Source organism: Anomaloglossus baeobatrachus, chromosome 6, assembly GCF_048569485.1.
Source record: "Anomaloglossus baeobatrachus isolate aAnoBae1 chromosome 6, aAnoBae1.hap1, whole genome shotgun sequence".
Taxonomy (NCBI): domain Eukaryota; kingdom Metazoa; phylum Chordata; class Amphibia; order Anura; family Aromobatidae; genus Anomaloglossus; species Anomaloglossus baeobatrachus.
In genome coordinates, this window is record NC_134358.1 from 376,093,053 (window position 1) to 376,111,047 (window position 17,995).

Genomic DNA, 17,995 nt, shown 5'->3' on the forward strand with positions numbered 1-17,995 from the left:
CCCTGGTGGTCGCTGAAAGTCAATAAATAATAAAAATAATAAAAAAAAAAAAAAAATAATAATAAAAAAAATAAATAAATAAATAAATAAAAGTATTTTGTGACGCCACCTACGGTTCCAGTATGGTTACTGGGTCTGCAGGTCATACCTCTGGGGTGATGGTTAGGCAGCCAGTTGTTTACGCTTCCCGTAGGTGAAGCGGGGTCCCCAGGGCAGTTTTAGTAGTACACAGATATGGCGGTTTTTCTTCACAGCCTTTTCAACTGTCACTTTAGTGCAGCAGCCTATGGCTCCTCAGATGAAGAAATAAAGTGCATCACACCAATTCATTAACTCTGACCAGATTTTACTTGCAGGTGTTAAAAAGGGGTTCAGTTTCTGATGTTACAGTTTTTGGTGATCTGGGAACAGTTCAGGATCTCTGCACCAGGTCAGTTGTGTGGCCTCCCTGCTGCGCTATGTTTCTCCTTGGTACTAGGCTGCCTGTAGCTATACCATGTCCCTCTCTCACTGTCTTCACCTGTATGGCAGGCGGCGGGAGCTTCTCTAAGGGGCACTGCTGTACTCACTGTGATCCCTAAGCTCTGTGTAGCGGCTTTGCCTTCAGGTGCTACTGCGGCCAGGAGATCTGCAGTCTCCCTGGCCCCCGGTCTTTATTGCTGGGCAGATTAGATCCCTCACAATCTCAGACGCCGGTGTCCGATAATCAGCGCTGTTCCTTGGGGATGAACCGGTCTGGCTCCACCTCCCCGGTCACTCCTCTTTTGCCTCACTCTTGATCCCTCAGGTGGTCACACAGTTACTTGTGCGGGCAAAGCACTGCCCTCTCCATTTTGATGTCTCCCCTCACTCTCTGCTCGCACAGTCTCCTTTTCTCCAACTGTCAACTGTCTCTCTGACTCTGCCTCCAAACCTGGCTTTAAAGGGGACCTCACCTGAACTCGACTTGTAGAGCTCCCCCTCCAGGCTTGGAGTGGAAATGTTGTATGTGGGATTACCTGATGTGGAGATCCTTCCCTGCCCAGGTACAGGTATATTTGTGGCAGCTGAACCCTGGGGTGCCACATAAGTGAGACAGACAGTTTGAAAATAGCCACAAATATGAAAACACTACAAGCTCCTCCTCAGCTTCTTCCAAAGACAGGCTCCTTCCAAAGTGGTCAGCATAAGAATAAGAATCTATAACCATTGTCTGATGGTGAGACATGTGACTTTTTATAGCAAAGGGGAGTAGTCACAAAGGAGGTGCATCTGAGATGAAGGCTACAAAGAACAGCCAGATAGGAAAAAGTCCTTAACCCATACAGCACTAAAATAAAGTAGATTCACTCAAATTCAAGTTAAAAACCTGCGCGTAATAAGGAGCTGTGGCCTTCTGGTCCCAGCCTCGCCAGAGGTCTCCCCAGAGCAGGAGACACTCATGACAATATTATCATAATTTGTTAAACAGCTGGCTTGCTAATTAATGATGCTTTGACAAACTAATTTCTGCCTGGAAATAGTAATATGGACTTTCAATATATGTAAGCAATTGTCTTACTACAGCAATATTCATACTAATATTACTATTTTGTTTCTATATAATTTTTCACCCCAATGTGAGACTAAGATGTTAGTTAAAGCATTCCATTGAATTGTGGTCAAACACTGCAGCTAAACCATACAAGGTCCCTGCTACCTCTGCTTTGCCTGCTTTATCTTCAGGTTTTCTTGAACCCCAGCGCCTCCATACCATGCATAAAGTCCAGCTATGCTTATGTTTTGCCACCAAATTTAGCAGATTATTGCCACATATAATTGTAATATAGCAGGGAATATTCAGACGTGTTAGGTCTCACCATTTGTAAACAGCTTTTAGTAGCAGTGGCTTTAGAATTTATCTGCAAAGATTTATATATTCAAAGAAATACATGTGAGCAAGTCACATTTCCTCAGGATAGATACGATATGTGTGTGTGATCTCATGAAACTATTTCTTTTCGACTCTCTAAGTAGATCTGAATTGAGTACCACTGAAACTTGGCAGGCCATGCAGATGCATGTCTTAAAGTATCAGTCTGTTGTTTGTCTAGTAGACTTTCCTAGTTTGATTGATAGTATCAATCAAGTTAAGGTCCAGTCACACTAAGCAACTTACCAGCGATCCCAACAACGATAGGGATCGCTGGTAAGTTGCTAGGAGGTTGCTGGTGAGCTGTCACACTGCGACGCTCCAGCGATCCCACCAGCAACCTGACCTGGCAGGGATCGCTGGAGCGTGGCTACACGAGTTGCTGGTGAGCTCACCAGCAACCAGTGACCAGCCCCCAGTCTCCTAGTTACAGCACACATCAGGTTAATTAACCCGATGTGTGCTGCAGCTAAATGTGCACAGAGCAGGGAGCAGCGCACACTGAGCGCTGGCTCCTTGCTCTCCTAGTTACAGCACACATCGGGTTAATTACCTGATGTGTGCTGCAGCTACATGTGCACAGAGCAGGAGCCGGCAGCACAGGCAGTGAGAGCGGGGGAGGCTGGTATCAAAGGTAAATATCGGGTAACCAAGGACAGGGCTTCTTGGTTACCCGATGTTTACATTAGTTACCAGTGTCCGCAGAAGCTGGCTCCCTGCTCACTGCACATTAGTTGTTGCTGTCTCGCTGTCACACACAGCGATCTGTGCTTCACAGCAGGACAGCAACAACTAAAAAATGGCCCAGGACATTCAGCAACAACCAACGACCTCACAGCAGGGGCCAGGTTGTTGCTGGATGTCACACACAGCAACATCGCTAGCAACGTCACAAAAGTTGTTCGTTACCAGCGATGTTGCTAGCGATGTTGCTTAGTGTGACGGGGCCTTTACTCAACGGTTTGCATAGTTTAACTGAAAACACCTTGACATGTTGTCCTAATGTCTCTTTCTAACTACACACAGTAAAGTCTATCTTTGTGCCTCTATGTTTGCGTTTGTGTTTTCCAGTAAGTATTTTTAATGGAAAATAACTAGGGATGATCGAATACTTCGATTATTCGGCTTCGCGAATATTTTATGAATACCTCGCCGTTATTCGACTATTCGCGAATATTCGATGCGCAATGTAAGTCTATAGGAAACTCAAATAACAACTATTTGGAACTATTCGGTCTTCCAATAGTCTTACATTACACATCGAATAGCGGCGAGGTATTTGTAAAATATTCGCGAAGCCGAATAATCGAAGTATTCGATCATCCCTAAAAATAACTGATCCGAGTGCAAACCTAAACATCCAGACTGATTATGTATCCCAGATTAATAATGGATTCTCACCCATCTCCATCTTGTATCTGCAGCTCATTAAATGTTTCACATGTCACTGACTTGTGCTTTACTTAAAGTGGTTTTCTCCTTTTAACTTTTATTTCTAATTTGTCATGGCCATGCTAAATGTAATAAGTCATCTGTTACTTACGCTCCCCAGGTCAGGCAGTGGACTCCCCTTCTCCTCTGATGATTGTGTGCAGGCTGCAATGCTGACATCACGTCATCAAGGCTATAGCCAGTCACTCGGCAGCTCATGACACCTATATCACAGTGCAGCACTATTGATGTGATGTCACCTTGGTGGCCTGCACAATCACAGGAGCAATGGAGTAGATATAATGCTTCACTTGGAGAGGGTAAATAACAGTTGATTTGGTTATTTTGAACATGGGCATGACAAATTAGTATAAAAAAAAGATCAAAAGGGAAAACCACTTTAAGAGCTGTATTTTTTGACAACCTTTATTTCCTTTTATTGTAGCAATAAAAGAAGAGAACAATCACACAGAAATGGCAGAGGACCTATCTAAGCTTGGGTCTGAAAGATCACTTGTTTTGGACAGACTTGCAAGTAATGTAGCCAAACGTAAGAGCTGTATGCCTCAAAAATTTGTTGGTAAGAGTTTGTAGTCACAATTTACCATAGTGTAATACCAAATCGTACACATAATGATTTGATTTGTTAGTTTAGATGAAAATGAATCAGAAGTTAAAATATTTCATTTAAAAGAGTAAAAATAGGATTAAATTATCAAAATGTGAAAGGAGTTTCTGGCATGACCCATTAGTCTGTGTCTCAGGTTTAAGTTCTTTCTATATTAGATCCATAAAATTGCCAGCACGTTTGCACATTACCTTTGGAGCATCCATATAGTATATAACAATATGAATATATACCGAAAAGCAAATTATATTAGGTATATTTAACCTCTTCCCAATGTGGGATGTGATAGTACGACCTTAGTTGGGTCCCAATTTATGGGGTCGGCTCAGGAGAGGAGCTGAACCTGCACCATATCCAGCAGATACCAGCTGTGCAACCAACACTCACTCCAATCACTTTTAAAAGATGCTATTGCTGGCGAGTCTACTCGCTGGCTCCCATCATCCCTTCATAGCTGAAGCACAGATTGTGATGAAAAAAGGTTTTAAAAATGTGTGTATATATATGTATATATATATATAAATTTTTAAAAAGCTTTTTGCCTGAATAACGCCTGTTTCTGGTTATAAAATGAAAGAAATAAAATAAATAATAAGCATATTTGGTATATCCAGAAAAGTTTGTGAAAAAATATAATGTATTTAAACACTTTAAAAGGGTTTTGGGATACATACAATGTTTTGATCACTTCTTGTTGCATCATCTTAGGCAGCTGTGCCAACTGAAGATGCAAAATTCTGGCATTTTAATTTTTTTCATTCTAAAGGGGTTGTCTACTACTACACCAACACCTTCTCACTTCCCATGTTTTGCCCCATTAAAATAAAAATGTTTATACTCACCTCTGTTGCTGGCACGTTTCCAGCGGTGGTTGCTCTCGCATTCCCAGAGCTCACATGAGGTTGTGACATCAAGCGAGCAGTGCCCCCAATCACTGCTGGCTTCGCTATCCCCACCTTCAGACGTTTGAGTAATCAACAGTAAGGGAGAGCTGTGGCTACCGTTCACTTTCTGTAAATGCCTTCATGCCAGAGCCAATTTTTTCATTTCTGACCAGTGTCACTTTGACAGGTTATAACTTTGGAACGCTTGAACGGATCCGGGGGATTTTGAGACTGTTTTTTCGTGACATATTGTACTTCAGGATAGGGGTAAAAGTAAGATGATGTATTTTGTGTTTATTTTCAAAAATATCAAAAATTTGGCCAAAATTTTGAAAATTTTACAATTTTGAAAATTAAAATTTTTATGCCCTTAAACAAGAAAGTTATGTTAGAAAAAATAGTTAATAAATAACATTTCCCACATGCCTACTTTACATCTGCGCAATTTCTGAAACATGATTTTTTTGTTAGGAAGTCAGAAGGGTTTAAAGTTCATCAGCAATTTCTCATTTTTCCAACAAAATTTACAAAACCATTTTTTAGGAACCACATCACATTTGAAGTAACTTTGAGAGGCTTGGGTGATAGAAAACACCCAAAAGTGACCCCATTCTAAAATCTGCACTACTCAAACTGCTCAAAACCACATCCAAGACGTTTATTAACCCTTTAGGTTCTTCACAAGAACTAAAGCAATGGGGAAGGAAAAATGAAAATTTAACTTTTTCCCGCAAAAATGTTACTTTAGCCTCAAATTTTGCATTTTTACAAGGGTAACAAGAGAAAATACACCATAAGATGTATTGTGCAATTTCTACTGAGCACGCCAAATCCTCTTATGTGGTAGAAATCAATTGTTTGGGCGCACAGTAGGGCTTTGAATTTTAGAGCGCACAATTGTCTGTAATAGATTGTGGACGCCATGTCACATTTGGAGAGTCATGCATGTGAGCTCTTGTTTTTTGCGGTACGAGGTGACGTTTCTATTGGTACCATTTTCGAGCACATAACATTTTTAGATCATTTTTTATTCTCATTTTTGCTATGTACTTTTACCATAAAATGGCAATTCAGAAATTGTTTTTTTTTGGGGGGGGGGGTTGTGCCATCCACTGTTTGGTAAAAGTAACAACACAGGTTCATTCCTTGGGTCAATATGGTTACACTGATACCACATTTATATTTTTTTTATGTTTTGCCGCTTTTACACAATAAAGACTATTTTTTAGAAAAAAAAAATGTTTGCATTGCTGTATTCTCAGAGCTATAACTTTTTTATTTTTCCTCTGATGGAGCCCTGTGGCAGCTCATTTTTTTCAGGACAAGGTGTAGTTTTCAGTAATACCATATTTGTTGATGTTCAACTTTTTGATTGGATTTTATTCCACTTTTTTTCTGCACTATGATGAAAAATCCTATTTTATGCATTTTTTAAACTGTTCACTAAAGGGGTTAAATAGTGTGACAGTTTTATAGATCAGGTCGGGCCGGATGCGTTGATACCAAATATATGCACTTTTTCTGTGTTTTTTGTTTGTTTTATTTTTATACAAATAAATGTATTTTTCGGCATAATTTTTTTTTCTTCTTTTTTTACATTTTGCAAGTTTTTCTTTAGTTTTCTTTTTTTTTTTTTTACCTAATCCACATATGGGACTTTAATTTTTGTTACTCTGATCACTGGTATGATGCATTGTCATGCAGCAGCAGCAGCAGCGTAGCAATGCATTATACTGGCAGTGTCAGGGTGCAGATCGCCTGTCAGATCGTGCTGCTTGCTGGGTCTCACAGGCCACCATACATGGCAGTCCCGGAGTCATGTGACCTCCGGTTGCCATTACAACCCTCAGGTCCTCAGCGATCGTGACACAGGAGGCGCGGGAGAGGTAAGAGAAGCAGCTCTTTGTACCTCTGAAACGTCTATGTGCCATGATCACTATTGATCACAGCAGATAGACAATCGCAAAGGGTAAACATCACCAGAACCTGATCTAATCACATCCTGGTGATGTCTCTGGGCAGATCTATCCTTCTGCACTGGAAATCGCATGATGGCAGCATGCAGAGGGGTCGAGATCCCCTCCTGAATGCAGACCATTGATAAACGTTGGCTCTGCACAAGGAGCAGCAGAAGCGAACGTTTATATACTGTCGGCCGTCCCGAAATGGTTTAAATACTTATATGTTGAAAGGTGATTGGGCTCAGGGTTTGCGTAACATAACAACCTTACATGAGCCCCAACAACGTAAGTGCCGTCAGCACTGAAACCGTGACATGAATTTTTGATCTTCAGCTGCCACAGTTTCCTAAGATGATGTATCAAAAAGTGATCAAAACATCATATCTACACCAAAAATGTGAAAATAAAAGTGTCAGCCTGCAGTGCAAAAAAACAACCCACAATAGAAAAAAAAAACCAGGTTGGAGCTTCGAAAATGGAAACACAAACTACATTTTTTGTCAATTGTTTTTTTTTTTACAAATTTTTTATAACCACTTGAAAAAAATACAAGTTTGTTATCACTGTAATCGTAACCACTGGAGAATTTTGTTATGTCTCAATGTCATTTTTAGCACACAATGAATGTCATAAAAACAATGTTGGAATTTTTTCATCATTTAAACACAGTGGGATTTTTTTTCCCATGTTTAGTACATTATGTCATAAAGCAAATGGTGTAGTTAAAAACCACAACTTGTTGGAAAGGTTGAATGTTTTCATTACCAACATTTGTTTATTTTGTTCAAGTTTTGATCATCTGGTGACAACAATGGGAGTTGGCTTAAGGGTGCTCTACACGCTGCGACATCACTAGCGATAGTTAGCAATGTCGTGCACGATAGCACCCGCCCCCGTCGTTCGTGCGACATTTGGTGATTGCTGCCGTTGCGAACATTATCGCTACGGCAGCGTCACACGCACATGCCTTTTCAGCGACGTTGCTGTGACCGCCGAACAATCCCTCCTTCAAGGGGGAGGTGCGCTTGGTGTCATAGCGACGTCACTAAGTGGCCGCCTAATAGCACAGGAGGGTCGGAGATGAGCGGCCGGAACATGCCGCCCACCTCCTTCCTTCCTCATTGCCGGTAGACGCAGGTAAGGAGATGTTCGTCGTTCCTGCGGTGTCACACATAGTGATGTGTGATGCCGCAGGAACGTCGAACAACATCATACCTGCAGCAGCAATGATATTATGAAAAGGAGTGACGTGTCATTGATCAATGATTTTTGACACTTTTGCGATCGTTGATCGTTGCTCCTTGGTGTCACACGCTGCGATGTCGCTAACGGCGCTGGATGTGCATCACTAACGACGTGACCCCGACGATATATCGTTAGCGATGTCGCAGCGTGTAAAGCACCCTTTACTGTTTAGTGCTTTTAGCTGGGGTCAATTGAGCGAGCAACCACTAAAATTGGTAGAAAAATATTTCACATGAATCATTCTGTATTGCTAAAATTATTAGATCACTAATAAATTCATTTTCTTTTTCTTTAAATCTTTTTAACCTTCCCTTTTGATTTTATCACTGTTTCATCTATGTACTAGTGCCTTCACTAACCCAATAACATGGTAGGGAACAGATTGTCACTCATCTCTGGTTCTTGTGTACATTAAGGTTATACATTGTTTGATCAAATCCACATTAATGCCTGGCATACATATGAGAAGCGAGAATGACATTTGTGTCCTTGCTTTACCCCACAGGTATTTACTCCCCTGTGGTATTTACCCCACAGTGATTTTTCTGCACTGGAAATGTTGGAGCAAAATCCACCATGGTATACACCACTGCAGATATTATTATGAAAATAGTATAGATACACAGGAAAAAATCCGAAATCAGCTTTCACTACCGCCCGCAACTCTGCCGCTGCTTCTGCTGATGGCTCTGGTCTTTGTTGATGTTACTGCTGCCGTGAAATCACAACTACATCTTGTGACCACAGTCTCGACTAATGTGTGCATGCTCTAATTTACAGTATTCTGTTAGCTGATACCTTCCTTACATGTAAAATATATCTTTTACTGTGTTAGCCAGTAGAGATAAACAATTGTTTAAAAGAACTGAAGTCCTCAGTGGTTGATACCTGTTAATGGCTAACTGAAAAGATGGTAATAATAGCAAGCTTTCCAGATTATGCAGGTCTCTTCATCAGGCTGAGCCTGATGAAGAGATCTACGTAGTCTGGAAAGCTTGCTATTATTACCATCTTTTCAGTTAGCCATTAACAGGTATCAACCACTGAGGACTTCAGTTCTTTTAACACTAGAAGTCCCAGAGCGGGGTCATTTAACATTTCTACCTTTGGAACCCAGAGACGGGTTGAATGACCTGAAGGATTTTAGCTAACTTCCTATAATCACCGTCTTTTGTTCTGTAATTAAGGCCATTACTATCGCACCACAGGAGGTTGTTGTTTTCCATTGAGTTTAGCCATTTAGTTTCTAGTTAGTTCTATTCAGTTTATTGTATGTCATTTGACCCTCTTTCGGGACTTCAGGTAGGAGCTCAAAATTTCTGGGACTTCTAGTGATAAACAATTTTTTACCTTCCTCACAAAGCGCAAACCTAGATAGGGAAAACAAGCAAACTTCTCTATAAGATTTGAATAAAATAAATAGCTTTAACAAGATCATAGGCAAGTTTTATATTTGTGACATATAATGAAATCATAAACCTTTTTTTCAAAGACAAATTGAAAAGCAGGATAGTATTTTCAATGTAAAAGACCAGATCAGATCCTGTACTGTGAGCTCAGGGCAGTCCGGTTACATCCTGTGTTACATGTGCTGTTCTTTCTAAGCCTAAAGAATGGAAATCTGTATCTTTCAACATGATGCAAAGACTGCTAGAGAAGGGGAAACAAAAGGCGCAATAGGGTCTTACCCGGTAATAACCGTATGAAAGTATAGAAAGGTACACTCACCTGGTGAGGTTGTGCCAGTCACAACCCCTTGCTGAGCATGTGTGTGTCCGCGTGGTTCAAGCAGCGGCCCAGTGGAAACGTGGCAAATATATAAATATAGAGAACGGGTTTATGCCGCGCTAAAAAACCACTGTTGTCAGGATATTAATAAAAATCTCTTTTATTTAAAATAAATAAATAAAAGAGATTTTTATTAATATCTTGACAACAGTGGTTTTTTAGCACGGCATAAACCCGTTCTCTATATATATATTTTTAACATGATGCAAAAACATTCTAAGGCTATGTGCCCACGCTGCGGATTTACCGCGGATTTTGCCGCGGATTTGCCGCGGATTTGCCGAAAATCTGCAGCAGCGGCACTTCCAAGCCATTTCAATGGCATTTTGGAAATGCTGTGTCCATGCTGCGGATTTTTCCGCTGCGGATTTGCCGCGGATTTTGATCCGGAAAAATCTGCAGCATGTCAATTGTTTGTTGCGGATTTTGGTGCGGATTTGGGTATAGAATGGGAAAAAAAAAAAAAATCCACATCAAAATCTGCGGCAAATCCGCGGCAAATCCGCGGTAAATCCGCGGCAAATCCGCGGGTGCGGATTTGCTGCGAAAGTCGCGGATTTTCAGGCAGAAAAGTCCGCAGGTACATTCTACCGTGGACACATAGCCTAAGTCCTGTGACCACAGCCTTAGGGCTTCAGACGTCAGTGATTTCTCTTGTACGTAAAAAAATGCTCAGAGTTACATCGCCATTATTAATCTGAGTGCCATCAAGAGTGTCATCGAAATTTGGTCAGTGTGTCACTTTTTGCCATCAATTTTTAATCAATGAAAAAAAGCTTTCTGATTTTTTTCGTGGACCCATAGACTTGCATTGGCAAAATTGATCTCAGACTCACATCAAAATCGTGCAAGTCTTCGTGGTTTTGTGTGGACCACTCAGATCACAAAAATATGCGGATATATGAACAGATACATAGGCTAATATATACGAGGTCTGTCCATGAAAAACAAGGATAGAATTCATACGAGAAAAACCGATGTGTGATCCCTTACAGGAATGGATTCAATTGTTGCATCTGCACTGTCCCATAGTATGGCTAATAAGGATAATTAAGTCTCTTCTCAAGGAATAGTTTTGCATCCTAATAAAAGGTAACATTTTTGTTTTTAGCCAAATTTATCATTAGAGCAGATTGCAACATAACACAAAAATGATGCAGACTCCTTGTTATGTCCTGCTAAAGATGGTAAATGAAAACAGGATAACCTGTTGATCCCATTTAAGAGTGTGTGCACATGATTTTTTTAAGATGGCAAAAAAATGCCAGATTTTAAAGCTCAAGGTACTTCAGGAATGACAGTACTCCTGTGGCTGACCTCATCAGGAGTTTATCATTACAGAATGCCGTTCAAACCAAGTATAGGCACTTGGTGCACAATTGCATGGCCTAACATTTAGGGTAAGTTCACACAGTGCATTTTTCGCGGCGTTTTTGCGCAGTTTTCGGGTGCGTTTTTGCTCAGAAAACTGCATGACTTTGCTTCCCCAGCAAAGTCTATGAGTTTTCATTTTTGCTGTCTGCACACAGCGTTTTTTTTCAGCTGCGTTTTTGTGGTGCCACAAAAACGCAGCATGTCAATTATTCCCGCGTTTTTCACTGCGCTTTTCATCCATTGAGTGCAATGGGATGTTGAAAGACGCAATGAGAAACGCAAATAGCTGCGTTTTGGTGTGTTTTGGTGCGTTTCTAAGACCAAAAATGCAGCTATAAACGCAGGAGGTGGGTAGTAAAGTGACGTGTACAGGAAGAGGATTCCTTCTGTTAGTAAACACAGAAGCGTGAATCCTCCCGGTACCGTCACCGCCGCTTCCACCTCCCATCCTGTGCATGTATGCTGCCGTGCGGCGCCATGTTTGGGCGGGAAGTGGAAGCGGCTGCGAAAACAAAAGTGAACAGTAGAAAAAAAAAAGTTATACTCACCTGTCTGCAGACTCCCGGTGCCATGCCCGCTCCCAGATCCTCCTACTGGTACCGCCGCTCCGGGTGTGTGCAGTCTCCCCGGGTACGTATAACTGCAGGATGCAGGACCTGGCGATGGATCACCTGATGCAGTCACCTGACGCATCAGCTGATCGTAAGTCTCGGGCTGACGCCGACGCCCAGCCGGTTATCAGCGGATGCGTCAGGAGACTTCATCCCTGATTACCGGCAGCTGCTGCAGCGATCGGCCGGGATCAGACTCCCTCCCCATCGCTCCAGGAGCTGCCGGTAATCAGCACATAAGTGAGTTTTTTTTTTTTTTGCACCGATGCATCAGCTGATTGTATAATCGGCTTTTATACAATCAGCTGATGTGTGATGTGATTCAGCCCCTAGAACCTGACACATCATCTGATCGCTTTGCCTTCCAGCAAACCGATCAGATGATATTGGATCCGGATTGGACGGCGCGGGACCCTTGACCCAGGATTACTGCGGAGGGGGGTTCTTTATTTCAATAAAGATTGAGTCACTAATTGTGTTGTGTTTTATTTCTAATAAAAATATTTTTCTGTGTGTTTTTTTTTTTTTTATCTTTACTACAAATTCATGGTGGCCATGTCTAATATTGGCGTGACACCATGAATTTCGGGCTTAGGGCCAGCTATACAGCTAGCCCTAACCCCATTATTACCCAGCGAGCCACCCGGCATCAGGGCAGCTGGAAGAGTTGGATACAGCACCAGAAGATAGCGCTTCTATGAAAGCGCCATTTTCTGGTGTGGCTGCGGGACTGCAATTCACAGCGTGGGTGCCCAGAAAGCATGGGCACCCTGCACTGTGGATTCCAATCCCCAGCTGCCTAGTTGTACCCGGCTGGACTCAAAAATTGGGTGAAGCTCACGTCATTTTTTTTTTTTAAATTATTTCATGAAATTCATGAAATAATTAAAAAAAAAAGGGCTTCCCTATATTTTTGGTTCCCAGCCGGGTACAAATAGGCAGCTGGGGGTTGGGGGCAGCCCGTACCTGCCTGCTGTACCCGGCTAGCATACAAAAATATGGCGAAGCCCACGTCATTTTTTTTGTTTGGGGGGGGCAAAGAAATCCTGCATACAGTCCTGGAAGGAGGATGCTGAGCCTTGTAGTTTGACAGCTGCTGTCTGCTCTCCTGCATACACTATTGGATGGAGTATGCTGAGCCTTGTAGTTCTGCAGCTGTCTGCTCTTCTGGATACACTAGTGGAGAATGAAGAACACATTGAAGAAGGAAATGACATCAGACCTTTTTTTTTGTTCACTGATAAAAAACGCATAAAGACGCAGTGAGCAAAAACGCAGCAAAAAACGCACCAAATCGCGGCAAAACGCGTGCATTTTTTGCCACATTTTTTTGCCGCGGGTGCGTTTTTGTGCGGTTTTTGGCGCAAAAAACGCACAAAAACGCAGCGTCAAAAAAACGCAGTGTGTGAACCTAGCCTTAGGTGCACTTTCCACCTATTTGCTTTCCATTTATCTCAGCCCTTCTCAGAGTTTATAAAGCCAGAGCTGTCAATCAAAGATAAAGGGGGGGAGTGGGAAAACAAGTAGGTAGGAACCTGCACCTCAATGTTTGGGTGCACTGAGTGCCTTGGTGCTAGGTTTCAACAGTCATTTTGTGCTAACAGACTTCCATTAAAGATAATTTGCCAGCAGGTTTTCTGTCAGTAACCAAGGATAATTATCTGTCCCAACTTGTGACGGGCCCAACTAGAGGGACAGCCCTACTGGACTTAATTTTAAGCAACAGGCCAGATAGAATAACAGACGTACAAGTGGATGGGCACCTAGGGAATAGTGACCACAATATAATGCAATTCCACTTGTCCTTCAGTAAGGTGCCTTGGAGGGGGGTTACATAAACGCTGAATTTCAGGAAAGAAAAGTTTGATCAGCTTAGAGAAGACCTTCACCAAATTGATTGGGACAATGTCCTCGAAAATAGGAGCACAGAAAATAAATGGGAAATTTTTAAATCTGTATTAAACACCCACTGCGAGCTAGCCAACCGTATGGAAATAAAAGAGCTAGGAACAGGAGAAAAACAATGTGGCTAAATAAGGATGTAAAAGGGCAATAAATAATAAGAAAAAGGCATTTAAGAAGCTAAAACAAGAAGGCAGCGAAGAAGCCTTAAAAAGATATAGAGAAAAAAATAAAATGTGTAAAAAACAAATACATTTAGCAAAAGTAGAAACTGAGAGACACATTGCTAAGGAAAGCAAAACAAATCCCAAACTATTCTTTAATTATATAAACAGCAAAAAAATTAAAATTGATGGTGTCGGCCCTTTAAAGAACAATGAGGGTAAAATCATAGAGAGCGATGTGGGAAAAGCAAATGTTTTAAGTACTTTTTTCTCAACTGTGTTCATACAGGAAAAGCATATGCCAGGGGAATTGCAGAGTGATCATGTAAATGCCCCATTAAGTATGACCTGCCTAACCCAGGAAGAAGTGCAGAACCGACTTAGTAACATTAAAATTGACAAATCACCAGGCCCTGATGGCATTCATCCTCGGGTGTTAAGGGAGTTAAGTAATGTGATAGACAGGCCTATATTCCTTATATTTAAAGACTCTATAGCAGTCATGGCGAACCTTTCACAGGCCGAGTGCCCAAACTGTAGCCCTAAACCCAATTTTTTTCTCGAAGTGCCAACCAATCCTATTAAATAAATAAATGATTTTAAGCTTACCTTTGCAGTCTTCTCTTCAGCAGGGGGCATCACGCTCATGCATGCTTACCACACATTGAAGCTGAGCCACTGCCACTGCCCTTTCCAGACACAGCAGTTGGATTGATCTTTCTGGAAAAAATTGCAGCATATTAGACAGAGATTTTAGCATGGAATGCAATCAGATTTCACCCTGTAATCCCAATCTACATTTCAAAGTCTGAACATCTTGAAATCCCATAAAGACGTATGAGTTGCTCCCCTCCCCCTTCATTGGGTAGTTATGTCCCCCTTCCTAGGCCACTTCCTGGTAAACATGTCCCCCATCCTGATATATATTTCCTACTTTCTGATATATTTGTCCGCATCATGGCCCATCCTGGTAAATGTGCCCCATCCCAGCATATTCCCCATCCTGGTAAATATTCCCCATCCTGGAAAGTATTTCTCATCCTGGTAAATGTTCTCCCATCCCGGCATGTATCTCATCATGGTAAATGTACCCGATTCCTGGTAAATGTTCCCTAATCCTGGTAAATGTTCCCCAATCCTGGTAAATGTTCTCCAATCCTGATAAATGTAACCCCATCCTGGTAAATGTCCAACTTCCTGGCATGTTCCCTTTCCTGGTAAATGTTCCCCATCCCAAAATGTTCCCCCATCCTGGTAAATATTCCCTATCCTGACATGTTCCCCCATCCTGGTAAATCTTTGCCATCCCGACATGTTCCCCCATCCTGGTAAATGTACCCCATCCCGTCATGTTTCCCCGACCCAACATGTTCCCCCATCCTGGTAAATGTTCCCCTTTCTGGTAAATGTACCCCATCCTGGCATGTTTTCCCCATCCTGTCATGCATGTTTCCCCCATCCAGGCATGTATGTTTTCCCCATCCCTGCATGTTTCCCCCATCCTGGCATGTATGTTTCCCCCATCCTGGCATGTATGTTTCCCCATCCCTGTATATTGTCCCCATCCTGCCGTGAATGTTTCCCCCATCTTGGCATGCATGTTTCCCCATCCTGGCATGCATGGGTCCCCCATCCTGGCATGTATGTTTCCTCCATCCCGGCAGGAATATTTTCCCCATCCCTGCATGTTTCTCCCATCCTGGCATGTATGTTTCCTCCATCCTGGCATGCATGTTTTCCCCATCCTGACATGCATGTTTCACCCATCCTGACATGCATGTTTTCCCCATCCTGTCATGTATGTTTCCCCCATCCTAGCATGTATGTTTCCTCCATCCTGGCATGCATGTTTTCCCCATCCTGGCATGTATGTTTCCCCCATCCTGACATATATGTTTCCCCCATCCTAACATGTATGTTTTCCCCATCCTGACATGTATGTTTTCCCTCTCCTGACATGCATGTTTTCCCCATCCTGGCATGTATGTTTTCTTTATCCTGGCATGCATGTTTCACCCATCCTGGCATGTATGTTTTCCCAATCCTGACATGCATGTTTTCCCCATCCTGACATGCATGTTTTCCCCATCCTGGGATGCATGTTTTCTACATCCTGGCATGTATGTTTTCCCCATTCTGGCATGCATGTTTTCCCCATCCTGGCATGCCTGTTTTCCCCATCCTGGCATGTATGTTTTCTCTATCCTGGCATGTATGTTTTCCCCATCCTGACATGTATTTTTTCCCCATCCTTGCATGTATGTTTTCTCCATCCTGGCATGCATGTTTTCCCCATCCTGGCATGTATGTTTTCTCCATCCTGACATGCATGCTTCCCCCATCCTGGCATGTATGTTTTCCCCATCCTGGCATGCATGTTTTCCCCATCCTGACATGCATGTTTTCCCCATCCTGGGATGCATGTTTTCTACATCCTGGCATGTATGTTTTCCCCATTCTGGCATGCATGTTTTCCCCATCCTGGCATGCCTGTTTTCCCCATCCTGGCATGTATGTTTTCTCTATCCTGGCATGTATGTTTTCCCCATCCTGACATGTATTTTTTCCCCATCCTGGCATGTATGTTTTCTCCATCCTGGCATGCATGTTTTCCCCATCCTGGCATGTATGTGTTCTCCATCCTAACATGCATGCTTCCCCCATCCTGGCATGTATGTTTTCCCCATCCTGGCATGCATGTTTTCCCCATCCTGACATGTATATTTTCCCCATCCTGACATGTATGTTTCCCCATCCTGGCATGTATGTTTTCTCCATCCCTGCATGTTTCTCCCAGCCTGGCATGTATGTTTCCCCCGTCCTGGCATGCATATTTCCCCCATTCTGGCATGTATGTTTCCTCTACCCTGGCATGCATGTTTTCCCCATCCTGGCATGCATGTTTTCTCCATCCTGACATGCATGTTTCCCCCATCCTGGCATGCATGTTTCCCCCATTCTGACATGCATGCTTTCCCCATCCTGGCATGTATGTTTTCCCCATCCTTACATGTATGTCTCCCCCATCCTGACATGTATGTTCCCCCCATCCTGACATGTATGTTTTCCCCATCCTGACATGTATGTTTTCTCCATCCTGGCATGCATGTTTCCCCCATCCTGGCATATATGTTTTCTCAATCCTGACATGTATGTTTCCCCCATCCAGACATGTATGTTTTCCCAATCCTGACATGTACTGTATGTTTTCCCCATCCTGACATGCATGTTTTTCCCATCCTGGGATGCATGTTTTCTACATCCTGGCATGTATGTTTTCCACATTCTGGCATGCATGTTTTCCCCATCCTGGCATGCATGTTTTCCCCATCCTGGCTTGTATGTTTTCTCGATCCTGGCAGGTATGTTTTCCCCATCCTGACATGTATTTTTTCCCCATCCTGGCATGTATATTTTCTCCATCCTGGCATGCATGTTTTCCCCATCCTGGCATGTATGTTTTCTCCATCCTGACATGCATGCTTCCCCCATCCTGGCATGTATGTTTTCTACATCCTGACATGTATTTTTTCCCCATCCTGGCATGCATGTTTTCCCCATCCTGGCATGTATGTTTACCCCATGCTGGCATGTATGTTTCCCCCATCGTGACATGCATGTTTTCCCTACCCTGGCATGTATGTTTGTTTCCTCTATCCTGGCATGCATGTTTTCCCCATCCTGGCATGCATGTTTCCCCCATCCTGGCATGTACGTTTCCCCCATCCTGATATGCATGTTTCCCCCCTCCTGGCATGCTTGTTTTCCCAATGCTGGCATGTATGTTTCCCCCGTGCTTGCATGTATGTTTCCCCCATGCTGGCACTGCCCCCCCTCCCAACCTTGGCACAGCCGCACACAAGTTAAAAAAAAAAACACTCAACTCACCTTCCAGCACCCGCTCCAACGCTGCGCTCCGCTGGGTCCTCAGTTCCCGCGCGGCCAGAAGACATCATTACACCGGCGCCACTTACTGCAGCCTAGGAGAGGAGGAGTGTCAGAGCGAGGAGATATGTCTCCCCTGCTCCAACACAACTTTGAACTGACGGCGTGACCACACCAGCAGTGCAAAGCGGCAGGATTAGGCGACAGCGCGTGTGCCGGCAGAAAGGGCTC

General features: G+C 42.9%; 1 protein-coding gene across 3 annotated transcripts in view; it reads left to right on the plus strand.

The window, feature by feature from the left end:
• Nucleotides 1-17,995, plus strand: part of IKZF1 (IKAROS family zinc finger 1) — a 260,129-nt gene that overhangs the window by 225,806 nt on the left and 16,328 nt on the right. For all 3 annotated transcript variants that reach the window (XM_075316568.1, XM_075316569.1, XM_075316571.1), the window contains one exon: nt 3,768-3,902. In XM_075316568.1, the coding sequence (XP_075172683.1) occupies nt 3,768-3,902 (135 nt within the window). The remainder of the gene's footprint in view (nt 1-3,767; nt 3,903-17,995) is intronic.